Source organism: Thermobia domestica, chromosome 5 (assembly GCF_964235325.1).
Source record: "Thermobia domestica chromosome 5, izTheDome1.hap1.1, whole genome shotgun sequence".
NCBI classification, from domain to species: domain Eukaryota; kingdom Metazoa; phylum Arthropoda; class Insecta; order Zygentoma; family Lepismatidae; genus Thermobia; species Thermobia domestica.
The window spans coordinates 84,123,660-84,150,123 of record NC_137458.1 but is presented as its reverse complement, the minus strand read 5'-3'; the positions used below and the strand labels follow the sequence as shown (position 1 = coordinate 84,150,123).

General features: G+C 35.9%; 1 protein-coding gene across 1 annotated transcript in view; it reads left to right on the top strand.

Annotated features, from left to right (window-relative positions):
- The window catches only part of LOC145685971 (uncharacterized), a 1,426,958-nt gene that overhangs the window by 1,253,138 nt on the left and 147,356 nt on the right, over nucleotides 1–26,464 (top strand). The window contains 1 exon segment of the mRNA XM_081758763.1: nucleotides 24,251–24,451. Coding sequence (XP_081614889.1) covers nucleotides 24,251–24,451 — 201 coding nt within the window.

Here is a 26,464-nt window from a genome sequence, read left to right as displayed (position 1 = left end):
GCAAACTATTACTTAAAGAGAATTTATTGTAAAATCAATACATCCATGTGGCTGTATATAGTCGTAAAGTGATTAGAAAACTTAATATCAAACTGTCGATCACATTGTTTTACTTATTTGAATTCAATGTCGTATAGATTCGGTTTTAGCTCTAGATTTCAGCGTTCTCACTTCGATTCTTAACTTGTTGGAAATATGCATTAATCGAAATTATAAAAGTATACGAAATTTAACTAGCTAAAAGAAGAGAATAACATAAAAATCCGGATTAGAGTACGTCGTCGCCAACATGTGCTTTTATTTCAGGGAGCATAAAGTCGAGAAGATCAACATTTTTTTTACCATTAAGTCGGCCTATAATTCGATGGATACCACCTCAACCTGCAGTCTCGCATATCCATCCCCAACAGTTAATCGTCACATGACCCATTCGCGCTGAACGGGCCATATATTGTGGATCAAACCGTCTTCCAGATGGGCGATACACACGTGTTGGCCCAAAGTTTCAAGTGGAAAATATTTTCTCATCTGTAAAGACAACAGTGTCCCAGTGACAAGTAATATTTAGCTCTGCAAACGCCAGTCTATCGACTTTGTGATCTTCTGTCAATCTCTCCTTAACAGCAGCCCGGAAGGACCTTAAGCCTGCGGCCCGAAGTCGCCGTCGGACTGTAGTTACATCACCTGGAAAGGCGGTAGACTGCTGCAGTTGTCGGGCACACATGAAAGGCTGTCGACAGCATTGATCAACTAATCGTTGGTCTTGTGTCGGTGAGGACACTCTTGGCCGACCACTTCCAGATTTTCGAGTTAGACTTCCAGTTTCCTCATATTTTTTCCACCATCTGAACGCTGTTGCACGATGCACGCCTAATCGAGCACCTGCTTCAGGAACACTCAATCCCGCATGTTCAATAAGAGCGATAACACTCTCACGTACAGAATGATCATATTGCGCCATTCTTACACAAAAGTAAAAGTGCTAAAAACGTCTTTGAATATAGGATAATGCACAATATTGCAATACATGACGTCGTATTATGAAAGACATGCGCAGAAGAAGTAGATGTGCCTGTAATCAATTGTTGTTGCACGCAAAAATACTCACTCACTGTTAGTAACAAAATATTTTCCATTTTTTTAAAAATCCAATACATTAGAATATAGTAGCAGTTACTATCTTTCAAGAACATAACTTCCATCGAGTGGTGGGCATAAACAAAAACTCGTAACTATGCAACAGTTAACTTCCATCAAAACCCCCGAAGCACTTTACAGATTTAATCCGATTTATTTGTGCAATTTAGATACATATAAGATTACAACTTGTTTGGGAAATTTGTTCATACTCGTCTAAAACAGTTCTATTCTATTATTCGCCACTCGTATACATTATATGACAAACAACAAAACAGAAACAAGTAAAGTGCAAATACTCTAGACAATATTTTTCAAAACGTACTAGAGAATTAAGATATAGCCGAGCGGTTTAGTAGAGTAGTCTACTACCTCCGCCTTCTCGTATTCAAACCCACCTGAGGTTTGTGTCTATTCTCTGCTTTTTTTTTCTTGTGCTTTCACAACGAACGTTTTTTCTATAATTCCTATAAGCTATGACTTGCAAACCTTAACAAAATACACATGTTTATTGTAATACTCTAATCCGGATTTTTATGTTATTCTCTTCTTTTAGCTAGTTAAATTACGTATACTTTTATAATTTCGATTAATGCATATTTCCAACAAGTTAAGAATCGAAGTGAGAACGCTGAAATCTAGAGCTAAAACCGAATCTATACGACATTGAATTCAAATAAGTAAAACAATGTGATCGACAGTTTGATATTAAGTTTTCTAATCACTTTACGACTATATACCGCCACATGGATGTATTGATTTTACAATAAATTCTCTTTAAGTAATAGTTTGCAGGACTATCGTTTTATGTATTTTGCTGATCAGTTTTTTCTTTTGTTTAGAAATTTATTACCAACAGTACATGGTTGCTTCGATTCCCGGCAGCAGCTCATATGGTTCGGATTCCACGTTAATAAGTAGGTCCACGTCTCATATAGTCTCGCTGCTGAACGGACGTTAAACTCAAAATCATCAACAACATCTAAATGATTGTTGTGGGAAAATTAGTAATTTATTATGTTGCATAAACCACGTTTTCCACTATTACTGAAACAGTAAGAAAACAAGACAACGCGGGCATTTGCTACGTTTTTACAAATTAATATTTGTCATCTAGCAAGCAATTTAGAAGAAACAGAGTATCAGGCCCGTAGCCAGCCCAAAAATTTAGGGGGGGGGGCGGCCGAAGTTAGGGGGAGCCCGACCCAATCATATTATACTTCATCACCATATTATAGTTCATTTGCAAGCCTATCGTGAAACCTTTATTGGGGTCAGCCAAAGTTTAGGGGGGGCCCGGCCCCTAGCCCCCCCCCGTGGATACGGGCCTGCAGAGTATTCAATACATTAAATGTATAGCACAGTTGTGAACCTTCTTTTCCGATGTATATTAAATCATTTGCTCCGTTCCTCTATTTTTCTCTCTGTCTCTATGTCTCTCTCTCTTTCTCTCTCTCCTTGATATTCAGTTTCCTGCAACTTATATTTTTGCTTGTTCTTCCTGTGTTCTCACCTCTATACTTTTTTCTTCTTCCTCGACTTCTATAGTCAGAGATAGAGTGAGACAGACAAAGTGATGTGTACTAACTACTCATTTGATTTTACTTTTCTATGCACGTGTAGAACTAGCTTTTTTAAGTACCAATTAGACATAGGTTATAGGCGGTCTGTCGTGGACATGTTAGACGTAGTTTTCTGCAGACTCCATTCCATCTTTCATAGGTAATGATGGAGGAACAGGGTATTACTATCAGACTAGCTACATCGGTAGAGTGTGGGATTTCTAGTACTATGGTTCTGGGTTCGAATCCCATCCAAAGACTGTAATTTTTTCCATTTAGCAGTTTCCGATATTGTATACGTGCGAATCTCTTAAGATGTTCTCTCTTTCTCATTTCTCCATGTAGATGGATGCTACGAAGAAAAACAATAGAGAAGTAATCTCTTGTTTCAGTTATGGTTGAGATTTTAAAGACATTTTCAGCTTTCTGCGAGCATTTTTATTTGTTTAAATAAATATGTGTTATATAACACTTACTGTGTGTAATTATGTCTTTGTGGTTTGCTAATTCTCACAGTTATTATATATGGTTCATAACAAAATTTGAGGTGGTCTCCTTTGAAGTGCATGTGTCATTTGTCAATATATGCGCACGTTTTCTTTTCCTTTATATTTCGCATATTCCTCTTTATTTAGTTTTTATCACGTTGACCTTTTTCTTTTTCTCTCTCTTTAGAACTGAGGATGTAAAATGAGAAGAGAAATGAGAAGAACCTCAATGTATTACTCCATCTTGTGAGAAATTTGTGGTTTGTAGTCACGTGGTCTATGCATTTCTTGCTCCAAACGAAGTGTGCAGGGGGACGAAGCCGAAGGTTATCCTGGCGTGATCAGTGCCACAAAGGCGTTAGGTTGGTTGCCTATGTTGTTGGCGTAGTTTCACAATGAACTTAAACTTTCATGTTGCAGGTTTTTTGCTTCGTATTGTACAACAGGGCCCTAGTCATAGTGGCAAATAAAATTTTCAATGCTTTGCCCAATCTTATAAAAACTGAGAAGAACGTAAATAAATTCAAACAAAACTTAAAAATGTATCTAATAGAGAAAGAATTTTATAATGTAAAAGAGTACCTAAAAATATCTGTGTAACAATGGAAAATACTTTTTTCCTATATTTATAATCACATCTGTAAATCATACGCAGATACTATGTACGTGTGAGCTGAACCCTCCAAACACCATGTATTATAGTTAGATGGAGTAAATAAATGAAATGAAATTAATTTATTTGGACTCTTTGTAGATCTTTATTTATGCGGAATTAAGAGGCCCAATCACTTGAAAATTAAAATACCGCTAATTTTACAGTAATTATATGATATCTTCAAATAGATAAAAAAATAATCGAAAAGTGGAACAAGAGCTCCCTAGACAATATTATTTTACGTGAGATACCGTTATCACGACCCACTTATCTGCTTTCGATTTCCAGCCATTTAGAAAATTGACATTCATTTTCGCGTTTTTAAATGGCTACAAACGGAAAGCTACTAGGTGACTCGTGATAACGGTACCTCATGCAAAATAATATTGTCTATCGAGCTCTTGTTCTACATTTCGATTATCTTCTACCTATTTGAAGGTATCACATAATTACTGTAAAATTTGCGATATTTTAATTTCGCTGTGATTAGGCTTCTTAAAAAAAGAAAACTTTACGTTTGCATAAAAGAACACAATGTTTTAATATTATATCAATTATGAATCTAAATTTTTAATATCGATAAAAATGTCCCGTTTATGACCCGAGACAAAAGAAAAAAGTAGTTAAAGAAAATAAATGCGTGGAAACAAAAGGGTAGATGGCTTGAGTCTGATTTTCTTTTTCTAATGTATAGTAAAATGAATTAATTTCGAAGAGCGTTAAGGGATAAGCAGTCTCCACCCCTTTTGCTATAAGGGAAAACAACTACGAAGGAATAACACGCAATCTGTTCTTGCACAGCAACGTGGTGGATATTAACCTCTCTCTGAACCTTTCCACATTCAGAGCTTCGCAGGAATTTGCATCTCCCTCGTCGCCCTTCAACATCACGTGCACATTATTTATTGTGATGTATTGCCGTTGAAGATTTGGAGAAGGAAATTCTAGTCATGTGACTGACCCCTTTCCTTTACCTACATCCAAATCTCCACTTCCAAACGTTCACTGAGCGATTTTTCTTCTTTTTTTTAACGGATTCCCTAATGTAGCTACTTTGTACGAAATATATACGTTTAAATGTGAGTGAGACTAGGAAGAATATTGCATATGATGTTAATTAATATGGTTGTTGTATTCTTAGTTGATTAATCTACTGGGTTTTCCTTTCTTCGTTTCTTCCACCCTCTGGAATCTTTATTCGTGATTTTGTTGCGTGTGTTGACTATTCATAGAATGAAACAAGAAGGGGTTTTTAGTGAATGGTGGGGAGAAGGGGGAGATAATCAAATTTGTTCCATCACTAAACTGGCAGTGGCGTATTGAATGGTAGTAACGTGTTCTTGTCTATAGCAAATGTATGTGCAGCCATCGACGAAAGTAACTAGCGTATTATGCATATATATATATATATATATATATATAGAACTTATTGTATTGGTTTAGCGTCGTGAAGCTGTTTGAAGGATATCTATGAGGCGACACGAGACAAGTTCTTCCGATATATAGATACACTTTTCAATATGTCCGTTTCATGACACCTCTATGAGACGAAACAGTTCCCTTTTGTGTTATAGACAACTTCAGTTGAATGAAGAGCTAGTAAATTAAGAATCACCCCAAAATTGAATGAAGAGGTAGTAAATTGAGAATCACCCGACAATTGAATGAAGATATAGTAAATTGAGGATCACCCCACTGTTGAATGAAGAGGTAATAAATTGAGGGTCACCCCACTGTTGAATGAAGAGGTAATAAATTGAGGATCACCTCACTGTTGAATGAAGAGGTAATAAATTGAGGATAACCCCATTGTTGAATAAAGAGATAGGAAATTGAGGATCACCCCATTATTGAATGAAGAGGTAGTGAATTGAGGATCACCCCACAATTGAATGAAGAGGTAGTGAATTGAGGATCACCCCACTGTTGAATGAAGAAAAAACAATAATCTTTGAGTATAATGTCCCACGTGATGCCCTTTAGACTAAAGGAAACGACTATTGAAGCAAGTGAATGATGATAGAAAAATTGGTGGAATGAGAAAGTGGGAGGAAACTGGAGTACCCCGAGAAAACCCACGAGCACGAGTAAGCGCTCTACCACTGAGCCACCGTGCCCCCTTGTTGAATGAAGAGATAGCAAATTGAAGATCAAGACAGATGTAGGGGGAAACCGGGGCAAAGAAATAATTTTTCCCAAAACTAACGCAGTAATAACTATAGTGAAAATACTAATAAATTGTGTTACTATAATATTAAAATAAAAATTAGAATCCCGATATACAGAAAAGAGTAATAAAGTGAAAAGAGCAGAACTTGCAAAAGATACGAGGCTATTTGGGTATCTTAAGGGACTTCTTTAGTCATTATTGTACTGTACTTTTATTTCATTTTTTAAAAATATTGCATATCTAGGTCTCATACTACTTACTATATAAAACCACACGAGAGTAATTATTTTAGAGAAGGATGTCTTATCCAAGTTAAATTTTTTTTCAACAAGAGAGTTTAAAAAGTTGTTTAACAAATATTCACTTTACAAGCACTTGCCACACAGAAATTATTTTCTCCCAAAAGCTTTATCTAATGATAATCATTGTTTACATGCTTGGCAGCGAATCCAGTCATGTTTTCTAACAGATTCGTCAGATATATACTTACGTATATTGTTATACTTGACATGGCACAGTTTTCTCGTTTTCATTTACACTGCAATAGTCGTCGTGGCTATTATTGATTGACATAGGTCATCTAGGTATATTTTTCTTGTAAATTCTCTTTGTCTTCGAGATAATCTTGCTGCTGTTTCCAATATAATACGAAATATTTTTTAAAAAATCGTTCCTAATTCTATTATCGTTTCTCTTGTATGTAAATTCCATGTTCATATTGAGAAAACTGTTCCGTAGCCTCTTTTGTTACTTTTTTTTATTGGTTTTAATACCCCTCTGTTTAATATTTGTGATTCGTGGGCGTCATGAGATGGTAAACACAAACTTTGAGTCTCATGCTATTCTCAAAATTCGATTCACTTAAATAGCCTCATTATTTGCTTTTATGGATAAGGAAATTCCACTCGCAGATATAATGGACAAATGTGAGGAAATGGCGTCCGAAGTATACAAACGTTGTGCCTTACACATTCAAGCAAACACTTCAGTAAATATATGCATTTTTACAACTTTGACACCTTATTTGCTGTACTTTTAGACCATTATAGATTAAGATAATAGGTTTTGTAATAGGCGTTGCTAAGGAACTATTTACATTCTCGGCAACTGTTAAATAAATTGAGAGTAATAAAAAAATACCAACATTTTACACGAACAACAAAAGTAAAAAGAAAAAGAAATTTATTGTGCAACACCGCACAGTGAAGAAAAAGTAACTTTTGTAAAAAAAAAAAAAAAAAAAAAAAAAAAAAAAAAAAAAGACTCAATGGCGTCGAGCTCTCTCATGAGGTCGGTAGTAGACATTGCCATTTTTGTAGTTGGCGCTCGTGCAGGCTCAAGCTCACTATACTCAGTGGGATTTGCGCTCTCTAATTTCAGTGACTCTCGTGCTAGCAAGCTTAGACTCACACTCGCTTGAGCTTATTATCCTCAGTGAGACTCGCAGTGACTCGAATTTTGCGCTAATAAACCTCATTGGACTCGCACTCACTAAGAACTCCGGCTTGCTACCCTCACGAGGCTCGCATTCTCTAACTTAATTGGAGTTTATCCATTTGTAGGACAAGTACTAACATAGGCTTGGGCTCATGTATTGAGCACGAGCCCAGTTGAATGTGAGAACTGGGCTCACGCTCATTTATTGAACACGAAGTAGGTTGAGCGCGAGACTTGTGTTCGCGAGTTTGAATATTTTTAGTTGATGCTTTGATCAAGCAGCATATAGTGGAATATGCATCGGCTCTTACTTTTGCACTTGTAGTGCCATATAGCTTGTTCTATTCGGGTACTACATGTAATACCTTGGTATAGCGGCTCGGAGAAAGATAATGATAAACGCTACCTCCATGGACATTGAATTCTGAGATAGAGGGATTGAGATCGGATCACAGAAGGCTATATAGATAGTTGAAGTTTGAAAATGTGCCTGCAGATGGCAGGGAAGGTCTGTTTTATATGTGACATTGCATTGTATTGCAGGGATTGTTGAATTTTCCTTTCTAATTTAGCATTAACTTCCCACGAATCTATTATCCTCCCGATGCTCGCTGAAAACTACGTTACCAACCAATGCCATCTCGTTTTCTTCATTGCTGATGGATTCAAGTACTGGCCAGGTCCAGATGACTTCATAGTGATATCACAGGAACAGGCATACTATTTTGCAAGAGCGTTGACATACCACAAGTTGCTACACAAAATAAAGAAAAGCAGTTCCAATCGACATAGATATGTTATGACCGTGGTTAGGAGTAATGGCTTCGGTAAAATTCTTTCTTTCTTTCGTATTTCTAAAAGATGAGAAAGAAAGAATTCGTATTTCTATTTCTCTCTTTCTCTCTCTCTGAAACAGTTGCATGCACCGGGTAAGTAGGAACTAATCCCCATACAATTTACTGGCGCAAAAATTATATCTGGGTAGATCTTGTGTAATTAGATATAGAGTCATTGGGGGTGAAGTCGGTAGTCGGGTGAAGTCGGTAGTGTGTAAGGTATGACGAACTGACAACATCGTGTTGAGGCGAGTGAAGGTAGAAAGGTTTGTTTTCGAAACAGTTAGTCATGCTGTATGAGCGACGGTGAGAAGAAGGAAATTGGATCAGAGAACGAGCATACTACGAGACTTCTTTGTGTGGAAGGTGAGTCACTCATGCCGTTTATTCTTGCTATTATAAGTTTCGTTCTGGAGAACCTAAGGTGTATAATGAGTTGCACGTGTAGTTTTGACTTGCGCATTGTTTCGTGAGGTAAGATAAGGTTTCTGCGTAGAGAGTACATAGTTGTTGTCTTGATGCCTTATGAACTAATAGTAATTTGGCAGAGAAACAACGGGATAACCTATGTGGGGCGAAGTCGGTACTGTTGTGTGGGGTGAAGTCGGTACGTCTTTTCCATGCTTGTAAAATGAACATTCAGTATGAAAATAAATACAATGTTTGTTGTAGCTGTGTTTGAACCTAACTTGGCCTTAAGATGCTCTAGCATACCGATTACAAACATTGGCACAGAGGGAATTCCCAGTTACACCAGGTGACGTTCGTAGGGAGCCTTTCGTTATGCTGAATGGTTGCAAATAGATCACCCGTTTAACAAAGCGCGCCGTGGAGCAGGGTATGACTGGTTCCACAGCTTTATGCGTCGCCACCCAGAGCTTTTCATACGGACACCTGTTGGCATATCGCAAGCTCGGGTTTCTGGTTCAACACGGGAAAGACTGGATGAGTTTTACAATATGCTGGAAAGGGTATTAATTGAACTCAATCTTCAAGATAAGGGTGCAAATGTGTTCAATGTAGATGAGACTGGATTGCTTCTGAACAACGAGCCTCCAGACGCAGTCGTCGCTAGAAAAGGGCAACGTGATGTTGTGTCGCTTACATCCAAGGAAAGGGAGGAAAACGTAACAGTGATTGCGTGCTGCAATGCTACGGGCATGTTTCTCCCACCGTTTGTGATTTTCAAAGGTAAACGATTAAAGAACGAATATCGTCATGGCTTACCACCAGGCTCCCAAGTGCTAATGACGGATTCTGGTTACGTCAACGACGTTGCGTTTCTACAGTGGCTAAAACACTTCGTCAAACACAAGCCACAAGGGCCTTGTTTACTTCTCATGGATGGCCATGCAGCCCACACAAAGACATTGGAAGTACTAGAGTACTGCCTTGAACACGAAATCACAGCTCTGTGTCTTCCGAGTCACACGACTCATGCTTTACAACCATTAGACAAAGCTGTCTTTCGCCCTCTTAGTTTATTCTTTAAACAAGCTTGCAACCAGTGGGTATGCTCAAACCCAGGAAGATCACTAACAAAAGTGCAGTTCGGTCAGCTACTGAATCAGGCAGGGGGGAAAGCTGCCACAGTGGGAAATGGTGTAGCAGGTTTTACAGCTACTGGCATATTTCCATTGAACAGACTGGCCATTAGTGATGACAAAATTATCGACGTCTCTCTAACGAATCTCATGAAGAAAGAAGGCTAGACAATGAACAACCGACAAGACAGCAATCACAGGTCACGCTTGGAGTGCGGGAGAGTCTGCCTTCTGTAAAGAGAGCTTCACACAAGACAGGGAAAAAAGCCAGGCAGAGCACGGAAATACTTACTTCCCCCGATCATATTTCACAGCTGACAGGGCAGCGAGGTAAGTTTGCACATAGACCTACACCTAGGTCTCTTCAGTTGGCGGTGGCAAGTACTCAAGACAATGCGGCACGTACTGCCGATTTTGCTGACAACAGAAACATCTGTGGGTTTTGTGGACGACCATACAGCAAAGAGACATGTACCAAATTCTTGGAGTGGATACAGTGCCAAAGTTGCGACACCTGGTATCACGAAAACTGTGTCGGTGCTTTTTATAAAAAACAGTTTGTTTGTGGAAAATGTTAAACTGAATGTTTGTAATGGAACTTTGTGTACAGACAATGTTCAATTGAAAGTGTGCTTGAAGGTGGAAAATTTCTAGTGATGATGTAGTGAGATATAATGGTTTATGACGAAGTAGTGGTACCTAGTAGAACATATGATTAGTAATAAACATGTACCCAGTTCACCCCATGCACCTACCGACTTCACCCCCACAAACGGGGTGAAGCGGGTAAGTCGCCGACTTTTCTTTTTCTCTCTTTCCTCACTTTATTGTTTCACACTTGTACGTCCATTTCCATTGAGTTTATAGTAAAAGGTTCACTGTATCTAGCATGAGTTTTAATTTTCAAATAACTATCTGCATAAGCACAGTGTAGTACATTTTATCCTTAATACACCGACTTCACCCCCAATGACTCTATTAATTGCTTAATGATATTTTATACCCCATTTTACTACGAAGAAATAGGAGAATGAAAATTAATTCTTTAATTTCACGTTCCATGGTTGAAGGGGGCAGATAATGAATAAAAATGAATGATTGTGAAAGAATTTGGTGGAATGAGAGTATAGGAGGAAGAGGGAGAACCTAGAGAAAACCCATGGATATCGAGAAACTCGTTTGGTGTGGGACCAAACCAGCTGCCTTAACATTAGAGGTGAGGACTGTACTACCAAGCCACTGTTCACGAACGAATGAGATATCCCATTTCTGCTTTTTTCCTAATGTAGGTTAAAGTAATTTAATAACAAAAATTTAGTAATGTTAACTAATTCTCCTGTTCACCTATGTAAATTCAACCCCTTACGAATACTTTTTTAAATGTAATATCCCGTTTGCGTGTAGTCGAATACAAAATGTCCTTTTCCATGATAAATTTCATTCGCATACGTCACATGCTATTGGAGAATTGATTAATTTCTCAAATAGCGCTGTTGGCAATGTGAAACAAACCCAATAATGGAGAGCACTTTACAGCGGTTATTTCAATGGCCAGATCGGCGTCACTGAATCTTTGTAGCCCTGAAAATGATCAACGTATTTCTCTGTCCAGCTGCTCTTGTTTCTCTCCAACAAATATCATCTCACGTTGGTGTAAGCATTCCGCTTTGTTTGACCGTCATTTTATGAGGCGGGGCTTATTTTGTGTCTAAAGCAGACAGGTATTTGATTCAAAAGCATTCCTGTTCTTCAAAGTTGTTTGTATTTGCAATCAATATACAAGAGCATCACGTTGCATTAAATTGTACACTGGTTAAAAAAAGCCAATATACACTGTAATTCGAAAGCTTGGCAAACGAAACTTAATAATCTTACATCGTACGAAGGCTTTATCCGGCCGATTACTTGATCGTTGAGTGATATGTGGTCAGAACATCGACCTCCTTTGTACTTATTTCTGAGTAGTAGTGTCTCTTGGATTTCTGGACTTCCTATGCCCATGTTAACCTGTCACATGTGAGTGGTGACGTCCATTGACGATCACACTATTCGAGGAAAGAGAAGGAACAAAGGATTGGGGAAGGAAGATGCTTGGGACCTGTATGTTAGATATCATACCAGCATTTCCCTGGTGTGAATGAGGAAGATCCAACTCGGGATGGCTGGCATTAAAAAGTGTTTACTCTTTTTCGACTGAGTGTTCTAACTGAGAATCGAACCCAGGAGCGCTCGCACCAAAGACACCTCGTTTGAATGAGAGAGTTTGGCTTGTCACAGTATACAGAAAGTGAAAATTGAAGTTCGAATTTTTGCATTTTCCTTCACCTTCTGTTCCCCATTCAAAGCATTTTACCTCAAATTAAATGAGGTACACTTTAAGAAAAGCCATTTTCGTTTCATTTTAGCGTTGTATTCCACGGAGAGATTGGTATTTTACATCTTGAGCGTTATATAAACCCGCTAATATCAACTGAACTGCGGGTACTCTATAACCAAGGATAAACTCATAATTACTCTCATACGTGGGAAAATCGTTTCTTGATTTGTCCATATTTCAGGATCAACTTGATCCATTCCTTTCATCAACAAGCTCTATTCCTAATTTTTGATCCTCTAGATCCTGTCTAAAATTGATGCTGATCTATCAGATACTTTTTGAGATTTTGTCTCTCCTTGACACACGAAAAGTTAGTTAAAAGAATCTCTTTAATTTTAAAAAAAGTAACTTGAGCTTATCAGTTTTGTGTGGAATCTCAACCATTGCTGCACAGATGGTAGACCCAACAGTAGCAAGCGCGGCTATTCAATTGCTGACGTTGGCCCTGTGTTAGATTTGACCGCTTTGCCGAGCGTTTGCCAACCAGCTGAATTGTTCAATCCTTACGAAAGAAATAAAAAGAGAGCACGAGGTCGACGAAACTATTGGATAAATGACAGCAAATCTGTGGCTGACCAAGATGCATTTTGAACTACGTTGGACCAATATATTTTACAACTTTATCTTCATAATTACTAATGTCTAACCATGGTGACCGTTGTTATCTTACGTCTGTCTACTAAGTATACTGCTTGGGGGACCCTAGGAGAATGGAAGAAATTGTTAAACAGGGCGAAGAAATAATTCACGGGAATAAAACATGTTAAGTGTTATGTGCACGACAGATTTGTTTCCTAACCTTTTTCTCCCAGACACAATTGAAAAAGGAAATAAAAGGTTTACAGGAATGTGCGAAAACAACCGGAAGGAATTTTCAAATCACCATTTCCCTTACCCTAGTCTGTCTCTCATCATCCTTTTTTAGGATTTGGTGGTTGCACTTTGCAGATCAGTATAGGAAGATCGTATTTCGCTTCCAACCCCATCATAATTACATTTATGAACGCTATTAATGATTCGTTTTCTTCCCCCCTGTTCTCCGTTTGCAATTTTCCCATGATGCTTAGAGGCTGATATTTCAGCATTATCCGCTTCGGCGGACTACTACTTCCTACAGGGGAATAAGGGAGAACGTTCTACCCCTGTATTCCAGCGAGATGCTCCTTAAATCTTGATTGTGTCTACTAAATGCATCTGGTTTCCTGGTTATACGCCCTTACACATGACCTTATTGACCCCCCTCCTGGTATTTTAAGAAAATTTTCCACTGCATCTATAGGTATGAGTAATATGAAGGGGAAAGCGAGAGGTCAAATGTTATGTGACAGCTTGTGTTTAATGTTTCAAGTATAGTCTCTCCCTTGTCCTCTTAATCGTCGCTTATTTTCATTGTCTGCTCCCTTCGTTGCACAACAGCCAATGTAATATACAGCTATTTTGTGGTCATCTTTAGGAAAATTCAAGAATATTCTATGTATTTCAAAATTATTTTCATCTACTTTTTGCTTTATATTTATTTATTGGTCCATTCTACTTTTTTTTCTAAAATAAATTTCGGAAAGCAAATAAATAAAAAAAGTTTTCTTTTAAAGAAAACAATATTTAACCGGTTTCGAGAAAAGCTTAAAAAGAAAGAAATCGTTACTATTATCTAATTATACAATTTGTTCAAGTTTATGCGAAACCAAAAAATAATAATAATAATACAAGAGTTAAAAATGCAACCCCAATCAAAACACAAATAATGAAAATTAAGTAAGAAATGACACCTATAATATAATCTTAATACACTATTACCTGGACTCTAAATAAAGAGACGAAGTATGATAAGCATATAAGAAACTATGAAAATAAAATGTTCAAACTGTGAAAAATGTGAAATTTTAATGCTCTAAAATACTTTTCAGTTCAAGCTATTACAAGATCCTTGCTTCTAATAGCAATCATTTTACTTTACATAGGACTGCAAACTGCATATTATACTTTCTAAAAAAAATTATTATTATTATTATATGTATTTTTCGACTTATATTTATGTCACTGATCATTAACCTTTGTAGATAATCCAAGAAAAAAAAAAAAAGTGTATCTACACTATCTTACTAACGACTTGTCCAAAATCGTTAACACACCTAGACTTCAAGTATCACTTTTATCCTATACCTTTTGTAGATATATACTTTTTCATATGAACTATCTGAAGTAATCTGCTTGCAGTTTTACTATACGGATCCATAGAATAAGTAGTAGTAGGAGTAGGAGTAGTAATAGGCACGGTAATAGAAGCCCCGCAGGGGTTTGTTGAGTTCTGTTCTCGACATAAAATGGGCAAATGAAAGATTTTCCGAAATTTTTCCGTACATTTTACAATCTTTGGATCCGTATAGTAAAACTGCACCGTAATCTAAATCGGATATACAATAACAACTGCCCGTAACTAATATATATTCAATAATCTTCAACCATACATATAATTATTTCAACATGATCTAGATTCTCTTTCTATCTAAACAATACACATACTATTTTTATTAAGAACCGCTACCTAACGGTATGTGTGCAATTCCACGCACTTTCTGCCCAACAACCTTCTTGAAACATATCAGGCGTAAACTTACACCATTAATTCAATAACAAAAACTTACAAATAACAGTTGGCGTTGCTAATATATACTATACCTTAAGAGATTTAGTAACACACAACAAGAAGGAAAGGATAGAAAACAAATCTGGAAATGTTCAACTGTCGCGATCTCGAAGCCCCATCGGAGAAAGAGAGGGTTGTCCCATTTCCCAAATGGGCAATTAATACGTGTGATTGGGTCAGGGAGTGTACGTGGTACCTCAGCAATTAACATGGAAGTAAACATGGTCTTCCAGAAACGAGTTGGTCTCTGTAAGTTGTACCAAGGGAGAAGATGTCTGTCTCACCTCCGAAATGGGGCTAACGCATGCTATTGGGTCCGGCAATTTGTGTGGTAATTCAGCACATTAAGTTGAGAGGTAAACAAGACTTCATAGAAATTGACTGAACCAAGTTGTGGTCATACCTTGAGGTGCTTCAGCACTAAAAGGAGGAGGTGAGCTTGCGTTAATGCTTTGATAACAACACTAGAGATATCGGTAGGCGGGGGAATTCCTCCAGCAGCAAGGAGGTGCACCTTAGTTCATCGCGCTAATGGGTATGGTTTTATGTGCGAAGCAGGTAGCTTTTTCAACGAGCAATCACTATACAACTACGGACTTACAGGTGGGTCTATATATATTTAAGGCCTTAAAGAGGGCGACCGCCCACCCACCACAGAGAACAAGTGGGAAAATATACTTTTTCAAACAAAAATAAATAATAAATAAAATCGGTCCACTTATGTCTAAATTACGTATGAACATACCCACAACATATATATAAAAGGGTTGAATTGAGAACTTGCTCTTTTTTTTTTTAATAGTCGGTTAATAAAAACTTACGATATTTTAAAATTACCTGTTAAAATAATACTGAGTAAAGTGATCACTATTTCTTTATTTAAATAACTTTCCATTTTGTTTGTCATAATTCTAATCCTAAGTGCTATATAATTACAGGATGGTTTCAGTTTATGGGAACAAATTTTGAGAGATGACGCATTTCTTGAATTTGATTAAATTATTTTAAATGTAATCGATCAGTAAATATTACTTAGGAAATATAGGATCTTATGTGGTTCGCATTCAGGTTAATCAGTAGGTCCCATCTCATATAACCTCGTTGCTGAAAGGGACGTTAAACTCAAAATCAAATCAAATATTACTTAGGAAATATAAAGGAAAGTTCTGATATTTCTTAACTTGGTGGGGGCGTACATGGTACGTCTTTACTTACAGTGTACTTGGTTTTAAAGCGTTAGGGTGATAGATAAATGGTATTATTTAAGATTAAATTTAAGGCTCATCATTTCCAAGCGTTCTAGGTTTGAGGTTTAGAAATGATGATAACAACAATAAAAACTTCGCTTCAAACACAAAGTGAAGCCAGATCTTTTCTTGATAACTTTCAGGGAAGAGCGAAATAGAAGTAGTATTTTCGAACTTGAAGATATTACGCAAAGAACAAACGGGGAGCGAGGTTTCTCGAAACTTAAAATAGCTTGCGAACAACTTATTCTGTCTTTTTATCCCTGGTAGTTGTGTGTTCTTCCTTGATGAAATACGGCTTGATTCAATTCGAAAATTTTTGAAAGAAGAAACGAGAAACTAAATAAAAACTTTTTGTGAATGGCATGGCGACCATTTTTCGACGTGTTCTGGAAACTCAACAAGTCAATGTATTGTGTTGTTATAACTATGTTCTTCAGGCTTTCGATACGAGAAAAAAAGAACAGTCTTTTGTTTTTAAGTTGAAACTTAGTTCTGACTTTCTTCCCGGAGACTTTCCCACTTACTTTTCTTCCTAATTTCTTCAATTTTTCTTTTTCAAAGAATTAGAAAAAGAAGACGAGAGAGAAAGTGATAGAGAGAAAAAAAAGTCCTCTGAACTTGAAACACAATTGTGCGTGGATGAATACAATTTTCTGCTTGGGAAAGGGTTTACTCAGTGGTAGCTTAGCGAATTTGAAAAGAGGAAAGCTGTTGAAGGAGAAATAATAATAACAATAAAAAGCAGCTCTTTTAATGCGCTGAATTATAATTACCTTAAGAAGGAGGAAACACCTCCAATATTCCTTTGAAGTTAAGAGCATTAAGGAGTTTCGAGGCGGCAGCGCAATCGTATTGAATGTGCATTATTTGTTTCTTTTAATACATTTGGCAACTTAGAGTAGAGCAGTATTCCAAGATTATAGCATAGCATAAAAGGTGTGCGGGTCTTTTCTTCGAATGTGCTCAACAAATTAGGTATCTTTCATGTACAAGTACACACGATATAATATAAATAGTCATATATATATATATATAGAATAAAGGAAACTTCATTTACTTAACATGATTCTTAGTTCTTCCGATTCTTCATGAATTCATACCAGACTCCAGGTCTAGCACGTTACGCATATTCACCATTATATCATCTTCTTACTATCCATGAACGTGATCAGGCCATCGCTTTGAGTAGCCTTAGAGCAGAAGACAACTGTTGCAACCAGTGGCGTATTTACGATTTTGTTTCGGGGAGGGCTTTGCTAACTTTCGGGGGGGGGGGGGCTTTGCCTGAAAATGTGAAAATCCTGCAAGATATTTCATATACTTTACTATAGTAAGTAAGATTTCGGGAGGCTTAAGCCCGGAAGCCCCCCTAAATACGCCACTGGTTGCAACTAACATAATCTACCCTTGTGTTCTGTTACCTGCACTTCATTTCATCATATATATTACATACGGTCACTTTCTTCTGTATGCCTAATCATATAAATATATCAATAAAAAATAAATCCTGTTACCCATCTCCCAATAAAAGTACCAATAAATGAATGCTCATGGCCCCAGAGAAGGCGTTACCTTTTGCGGACCGCACATTTTCGGATGGGAATGAAATTGCACTGTAAAAAAATTCTCTTTATTTTTGTTGATGCAATAAATCTAATCATACAAACTGGTCAGACCAACGAATAAGAGGCTACACTGTCTAAGGTTGGACTAATTTTCCGACACTTGCAGATTACCCCACTATATCAATTATATATAATAGAAAATTCATATACATAACTCTACTTTAATTCCAGAGGAACGTGGTGGCGCAGTAGTATAGAGCGCTCACCTCTGGTGCATGAGGTCAAAGTACTGCGTGCGTGAGTTTCCTCGGGGTTCTCTCGTTTCCTCCCACTTTCTCCATTCCATAATTTCATTCATTATTAATGTCTCCCGTAGCCCTGGTGCACAACTATTGGATGTTACACTAGAAATTTCATTTGTAATTTAACTCAGTGTTGAGTTTCTTCTTTTTTTGTTAATGACACCTCCTTAAGGATAATACTATTGTTATAGAGGTAACAGTATTGTTCCTGCTTCTCTTAAAAAAAAAATCCAATCCTTCAACGAATGCAAAGCTAAGAATCACGAAGTTATATTATGCACTTGGTTTGAACAATCCTTAATTTTATAAAGAATATATGCGTCGGATCCTGGGAGAGACAGACCGCTTCAGCTCTACACAATTTTTCAGTATCATTTTCGTGTTTTCTTTTGTACAAAACGTTTTTCTGAGTATTTTTTATCCATTTATGAAATTACTGTCCATGAAGTATTTACACGTGGAGAAATTAGTGAAAACTATTTTGAGACAGTCTTACACTACTGAACTTCCTAATAATATTTCCTTCGCTTGTGCTAAAGAATCATATTGTTCAAAGCCACAAATTCTGCACTTCAAACACGTATATACCCTCAATTCTAATTTTATTTTAGTAGTAAACTTCCGCATGAAGTGTGTACCACATTCATCACCATGTGTATCACAGGTGATACACATGACATATTCGGACCAGGCTTCGTGTATCATTTCTGATAAACATCGATCTTTTTTTTTATCGCAATATGTATACGATTTGATACACAATCACATGTATTTAGCCCAACTTTATTGTAGCCTATGCCCTGGCAAAACATGCTGTAACAGTAATTTTGACCTGAGGTGAATACTTTGTTTTAGTAGATAAGGTTTCCACGAAAATCTTGAAAAGGAAAAGACTGGTCTAAATATCTACTTGGCTCTGGAGGTAAAATTTTGCAGAAGTTGGTCTGGCTGTGACTGGACTACGTACGCAACTGTATATTGTTTTTAAGATATACAGTAGAGTGTCTCCTGTAATAAAGAGGGAACTGTAACCCTGAAACAATTAAGTTTACTGCCGGTGGTGAAATTGTAAAGCTTTTGCTTCATCGGAGGCAGCAGCGACGTTCTCACTCTTCTCAAATTAGCATATAAAAGAATATGTGCTGTTCAAATTAGTATCTATCTTATATATATATATATTGCAATTTTGTAAAGAAATTGACGAATTTGTATAAGGGTACATTGAAACCAGATTGTATTCTAATGAAAGGCACGGATTTGCCGTACTAAATTTCTAGTTTAGCTATCATTGGTTATCAGATGCTGCAGTAGCAATTCGATTTTAGGAGGCTCCCATCATCCTGGGCCATGACAGGCTCTTAGACTCCCGGTTTAGCTAGGACAGTCTCAGATTTACATCCACTATCCCCCCGAAACGTGTTTAAAACTCGAAATATCCTGATTTTCCTCTAAAACATATGTTAATATTATTTGTGCAATTTTAATATATGGATTTTATTATTCACTCACGTTAGGTTAATATTTAGTTAATTCGGATATTTATCAACGCATAAATCAAATGTATGACTATGCCCTAAATTTTCATAGGGTATCCTGGTTTTTAGTGTAAATTTTTATAGGATGTGAGGATGTGCCAGTTTTTTAATCTGAAAATCTGAGTGTCTTAGTCAAGACGCGTTTTCCTAACTTCTGACATGTCGACTGCATTCTATAAAGTAATACCACATCTAAACATGTTTTAACCGTATTTAGGAGAGAGAGTTATTGCTAATAAGAAACCTTTTTTTTTAAATCTGTTAATTAACTGTTACATACTTACTATGCTTATTTTATACTTGTCAATTGATTTAAGTATTTTAAATATTTTTTTTTCTGCTTGTCACTCCTGCAAAAGAAACAATGATGCAATTTTATTCATAGTCACCATACTTTATTGCATTGTATTGTACGTACAGAGTGTTGATCAAAAATAGCTTTCAGAGGTTATTTTCTAGTTTAGAAAATATATTACAAATATATTATTGTTGACCTATTGCTCAATTCAGCACCCCTTCTCACTTCTGAAGGGATTAGAGAATTATTTGCTGTTTACCTATTATACAGGGTGTCCCAGGAGGAAGGGGCAATATTTTGGGGAATGGTAGTATAAGTGATTCTAAGCAGAAAAGTTCATATGAACATAGATTTTAATCTCAACGGTTTGAGGGCTACAGGTTGTGAACCATTTTTTACTTTGTTGCGTATTGTTCACCCTGTAACAACTTTACAGACGCAAGACATAGCGGATTTGAAAAGTGATGGAATGATTTTTCCAACGGTATGCAGCATGTGGCAGTATTGTCTTTGGAAGGGAAGCTATTGACGGAAATTTGAGAAAGTTAAGGTTATTATTTTTTTTTAATGGATGACTCCAGTGATTCCAAATATCTCTCAATAACTTCTCTTCCAAAGATACCACTGCTACATATGACATAGCGTTGGAAACAACATTCCATCACCTTTTAAATCCGCTATGTGGCTCCTCTGTAGAATAACTGTGCAATTCGTAATATAAAGTAAAAAATGGTTCACAACCTGTTGCTCTCAAATCGTTCAGATTAGGTCTTATGTTCATATAAACTTTTTTGCTTAGAATCACTCATACTACCATTTCCCAAAATATTGCCCTTTCCTCGTGGGTCACCTTGTATATCACAAGGTTGAGTAACAAGCTTTACTGTCCTTCATGTTGACAGTATGTAGGAACAAAAGACGAGGTCTTATTTGCCTATTATATGTCACAAAATCGAGTGACAAACCTTGCTGTCGTTCATGTTGACATAACTTAGCAACAAAAGACGAGGTCGATGAAGGACTCCTTAAAATTCTCTTCTCTGACTGTTGTATTAATAATAATAGCAACAACGAAAAAAGCACGATGGCTCAGTGGGACTATTTATCTTAGGTTCGTGGGGTCCTTGATTCGATCTCTGACCTTGTGAGCTCATAGTGGACAGCATCGTGTCCACGAGTTTTGTCAGTCTTCTCCCACATTGTCATTCCATCAATTCTTTCATAATTATTCAGTTTCACTAATCATCTATACTCTTTGTCTACATTGCACAACCATGGAACGTAACATTACAATTTCGTTCAATAATAATAATAATAATAATAATAATAATAATAATAATAATAATAATAATAATAATTTACTGTTATTTGGTAGTTCAAAGGCCATTTTAAAATCAGCACGGCGAAGATCTCTTTTGCCTACAAGTGTTAATTAGGATAATTAATCACTCTTGGGTGAGCTCTTATTACACTAAACCCTTCATTTAATCAACCTGATTTAATCAGTTTTTCCCATAACCTTATGCCACTTCAGCACTCCTCAAAAATTCATAATCTTGCCTTTCAACAATGACCTCATGCTTCCTCATGAACTCTCAACTTCAATCTTAGAACCTCTCTCAACCTCAGTTTACTTAGGAGATATTAACCCAGAAGTGGAAAGTTATTGTCTGTGACCTCATAAACTCTTCTTTACTGTATACTATTATTGTATATTATTTGACAAAGATAACACACACGACAAAACTATTTTAAGAAAACGTTTTTTTTTTGTCTTTTTTTAGTGTATGAAGTTTCGTAGTACTCGGAAAATGGTTTTGAAAATCTTCCTAAATGTTGTTTGAGATGCTGTGAATGTCGCGTGGAAGCCCGAGTTGTAGTTTCTGTGTCGTACTTAAGTCTGAGATATTCGGTTGCCAGGTCATGCATTTTTTCTCCCCCTAAGTTTACCCCTTTAACGTTTCGTTCTTTCTAGTATTATGTTTTCCTTTCCTTTCTCATTCTAAAACAAAAAGAAAAAATAACTAGTTTCTTCTTATTTTTTTGGCTCCATTGCGTTGTCTGTAGGTGTTATTTCGTAGGATAAAAGTGACCTTCCATCTAATGTAATTTCTTCGTGTACCGTATTTCCGTGTTTATTCTAACAGTTATGGGCTCTGTTTCTCCATGTTACTCGTTCTCCCAATACTTTCTCTAAGATTTTCATGCAGAATAAGTTTGTTTTACATGGGCAAATAACCTGCATAATACTGTATCATTTTCAGAAAAAAAAAATAAAACAAGTGTAAAAAGGGTCGCCCCGTTGTGTGAATTTTGTTAAGAGTACTGCTGTATGGTGCCTTCTGGCTCGTCCAGTTTTATGTATGCGTTGAGCTTTATGGTAGCACATACTTCTCAACACCATTAGAAAAGTAAACATTGTTAGTTGCGCGAACCATTGTCATAAATTTTACTTTACAAAGCTCAAATATTTAGCAAATTTGTAAAAGAGAAAATATTTTGTTTGCGCTTTCATTTCTTGCTTTCTTGTTTTTAAATATATCTTTGAACAAAAATGTTTCCTTTACTATTACCAGCATATATATATATATATGTTTATGTTTTATGATCTCATTTATTTATTTATTTTTAGTGCTGAGCTTTTTCTTATTTCCGTCTTACAAAACTGCTCGGCAGCTAATACCAAGAGAAAGATAAAATACAGTGGAACCCCGAGCGACGAACTTAATACATTCCATATGCTGTTTGTAAATCAAAATGTTTGTAAACTAAAATTATTTTTCCTATTGAAATTAATGTAAATACAATTAATCTACTCTAACCACGTAAACAAGATATTGTAATGCATATTTTCCATTATTAAGTGGTTTTCTGTGATGATGATTACAAAATTTTTTTTTTAAAAAAATCATTTTTTTAAAAGACAAATTAACTAAATTAATCAGTATAGTATGAGGGCAAAAGCACAAAAAGTGCAACAAAGAATAAAACGTAGTTTATGAACACAGCACTCTGACAAATAATGCTTACGGTAAACCCGTAAAAGCACCATTGGGCGCATCAAAAAGTGAGCGCACATGCTTATGCGTGAGTTTCTATCCCGAAATGTTGTTCGTAAGGCAAGAGAAAAAAATGTTTCACAAAATTCATTTGTAAACAGATTTGTTCGCGAACCGAGGAGTTCGTAACTCGTGACCTCACTGTATTCAGTCGGTTGGATTACGTAGTAGATATGTTTGAACAATTGCATTCAATTTTGTAGCCAGTGGGTTCTTGAGTTACGCTAAAAAGTTCCAGTATCATCACATGTTTCGTGCGATATATTGTATTTTACAGCACAGAATACTGAATATTCTCCAATGCAGCACACATAATTAATGTACCTCCGATGGATTAATAAATTAACCTTTTACTCAAAGAAAACCATACTAGTCAGCATATGTAAGCTAACTTTAAAATCTATTATAAATATGCTTCAATCGCATTACCTGAATAGAAATGTAAACACAAGTCTACTATATAAGCTAAATCCTTAAACTTCAACCCAGGATTAGTGTCTCGCGTCGGACATAATTTGCACCCACTTAAGCGTTCTCGTAATTTTCCTCTAATCATCAACATTAATAATTTATTTCTTCTCAAATCATGCTGCACTTAGTTTATTATTATTATTATTATTATTATTATTATTATTATTATTATTATTATTATTATTATTATTATAGCCAGAATGGAAGAAAGTAGGAACCCTTACAAAGTTTTAACTGAAAGTCAAATCGAAAAACGTCCATTAGGATGACCTAGGCACAGATAGGAGGACAATATTAAGATGGTTCTTGCTGAATCCAGTTGGCTAAGGACAGAAATCAATGGAGAGCTTTTGTGAACGCGTCATTGAACCTTCGGGTTTTATAGGCCATCGAGGTAGTTATTATTTTATCCAAGCAGAATGTGTGTATTTCCATGATAATTATTTTTAACTTGCGTCTTTATTCAATGTGTTATGTATGTGTAATACATAATGTTATAATGGGCTTCTGGCTGTTTCAACACTAAAAAGATTCAATTATTATTATTGTTATTATGATCATTAAAATATTTCTGATGTTGTTCTCTACCTTAGCTTTTGTGTATATATATATATATATATATATATATATATATATATATATATATATATATATATATATATATATATATATTTTCGTTCCAAACAGCTAATATTTCCATTTTTCTCCACTCTTTCACTGGGAACACTTACTGTGATTTTTTCTCTTTCACTGTGATATCCATGTTTCTATCTTTTGCGATACAATTCTTCATTCGATAAATTTGATTACAATTTATCATAATATCACAAACTGATTGGTAATAAGTTTTGTGCAGTGTACTAACTGTGTAGTTACTGTGATGATTTTAATTATTTGTTTGTTTATTATTTTTGCAGGTGAAAGTGATGCTAAGAGTATCCGGGTCAGCGGGCGACTCTTCATCATCGTTCTTGAGCCTTGACAAACGGAAGAAACAGGTCACCTTATTTGACCCCGCGGCCTGTGGTGGCTCCTCCGCCCCTGAAGATCGACGTGTCGGCGTTGCTGCTCCTAAAATGTTCGCTTTCGACGCTATATTTTCACAAGACGATTCGCAGGTAATTTTTTTCTATCATTATGTATACACATTTGTATATCAGTATGCCTGTGTTTAGAGTTTGCTTCTTACGTAGCAGACTGCTGCATAGATTTTCTTTTTACATAGTAGGCTGCTGCACAGATTTTCCTCCTTACGTAGAAGACTGCTGCACAGATTTTGCTTCTTCGTAGCAGACTGCTATACAAATTTTACTTCTTAAGTAGCAGCCTGCTGCACATATTTACACGTGGATACCAATTTATAAATTTTGTGTGGTGTTTTTTAGGAAAAGGACAGAGAATTGCTCTAGTGTCTAGTGCGCGCACCTTTTGTGTACATGATTCCTGGTTTGATCCCGGGTGGAAGAACGTTAATCGCTTTCTACCTTAAACTGTAGATCCACGTCTTATATAGTCAGGTTGCTGAAAAAGACGCTAAATTTTAACATACTAGTAAAGTAACAATTAAACATATAATAATAATAATAATAATAATAATAATAATAATAATAATAATAATAATAATAATAATAATAATAATAATAATAATAATAATAATTCATTTTACGCTTTACGTAGACGTGAAATAATAAAAATAAACACTTCGTTGTATATCACAAACAAGTATGATAAGAAAAACATGATTTTTTTAAAAGAAAAAATACTAATTTTGGCATTGTTCAAATACAAAACAATGCCAAAATTCTGTACCTTAATCTGTAGTTCAATTCTGTAGTTTAAGCTGGCGGCTGGTTTCAAATATAACCATATGGAGTTCAATTCTGTAGTTTGGTCTATAGCGTTGGTCTTATCTTGGTGTCAGGAGTCACCACCCAAACGTTGTCGGTGTTGTTTTGAAACACCCTGTATAATTGCTGATACTCGTTGTAGCTCGCGATTGTTTTTACATGAAGTTAGCAGAATGCACAATAGGAAGGAAAGGCACTAGATTAAAGATTGCATATCTTAGTCTAATAGTAAGTTGAAGGATTTCTAAAGTTTCCTTCGCAGCACTATGTCCATATGAAAATTGGACTTAGCGTAATGTGAGATCCGGTCCACATGAACTGCCACCGTCAATCGAACCTATTACTTCCGCAAAGATTAGAACAAGAATTCAGATTCTTTTACCTTTAAAATAAACAACTTTAATAGTTTGTTAGGACGTCTGTCATATATTAAAGGGTGGATACATGCGTAATATCCATGGAAAATCAACGATAATGCAAAATTTACATTGTACTATTAAAATATTAAACTTAAAGTGTAGTACTGAAACTCAATATATATATATATATATATATATATATATATATATATATATATATATATATATATATATATATAAAATATTTACATTTTTCTAAATCTGGTTTAATAATTCTTTAGCATTTGATGCTTTGTTGCACTGACTAGTTAGTTCAAGTTCAATTTCAATTTAGAGCGTAATAATTGTCTGTCAACTACAGGTTTTGTAAATACACTAAATTATCTGAGGGACAATTACATGGCTTGTCAATTCCCGGTTTGAATCTTGTTAACAGTTTGGGTGTTATGCGTTGTTTTTTCGAAATTCATTTAACCGCTTTCATTCACTTCTCATCGTCTCTTTTAGCTTAAAAGATCGAATTGTGGGACGTAAAACTTCTAATAAATAAACAAATAAATAATTGAATGTCTTGTATGAATGTTATGAAAGATTATTAGCATTTATAATATGTTAATGTGGGTGTCATTTCGAAATTGAGAAATACAATAATGACATCGCGGTTCCTGTAGTAGGTATACATACATACATACATACTACTACTACTACTACTGCTACTACTACTACTACTACTACTACTGCTACTACTACTACTACTACTACTACTACTACTACTACTACTAATAATAATAATAATAATATTCTGGGATTAATTGGCAGGTTGCTTGATGCAAACTGAGAAATCTCCATGCATCAAAGTGTTCAGGCAACCTCTTTGTCTTCACATACAATTTTTCTGTTTTAATCCTACTGCCCACCAACTACA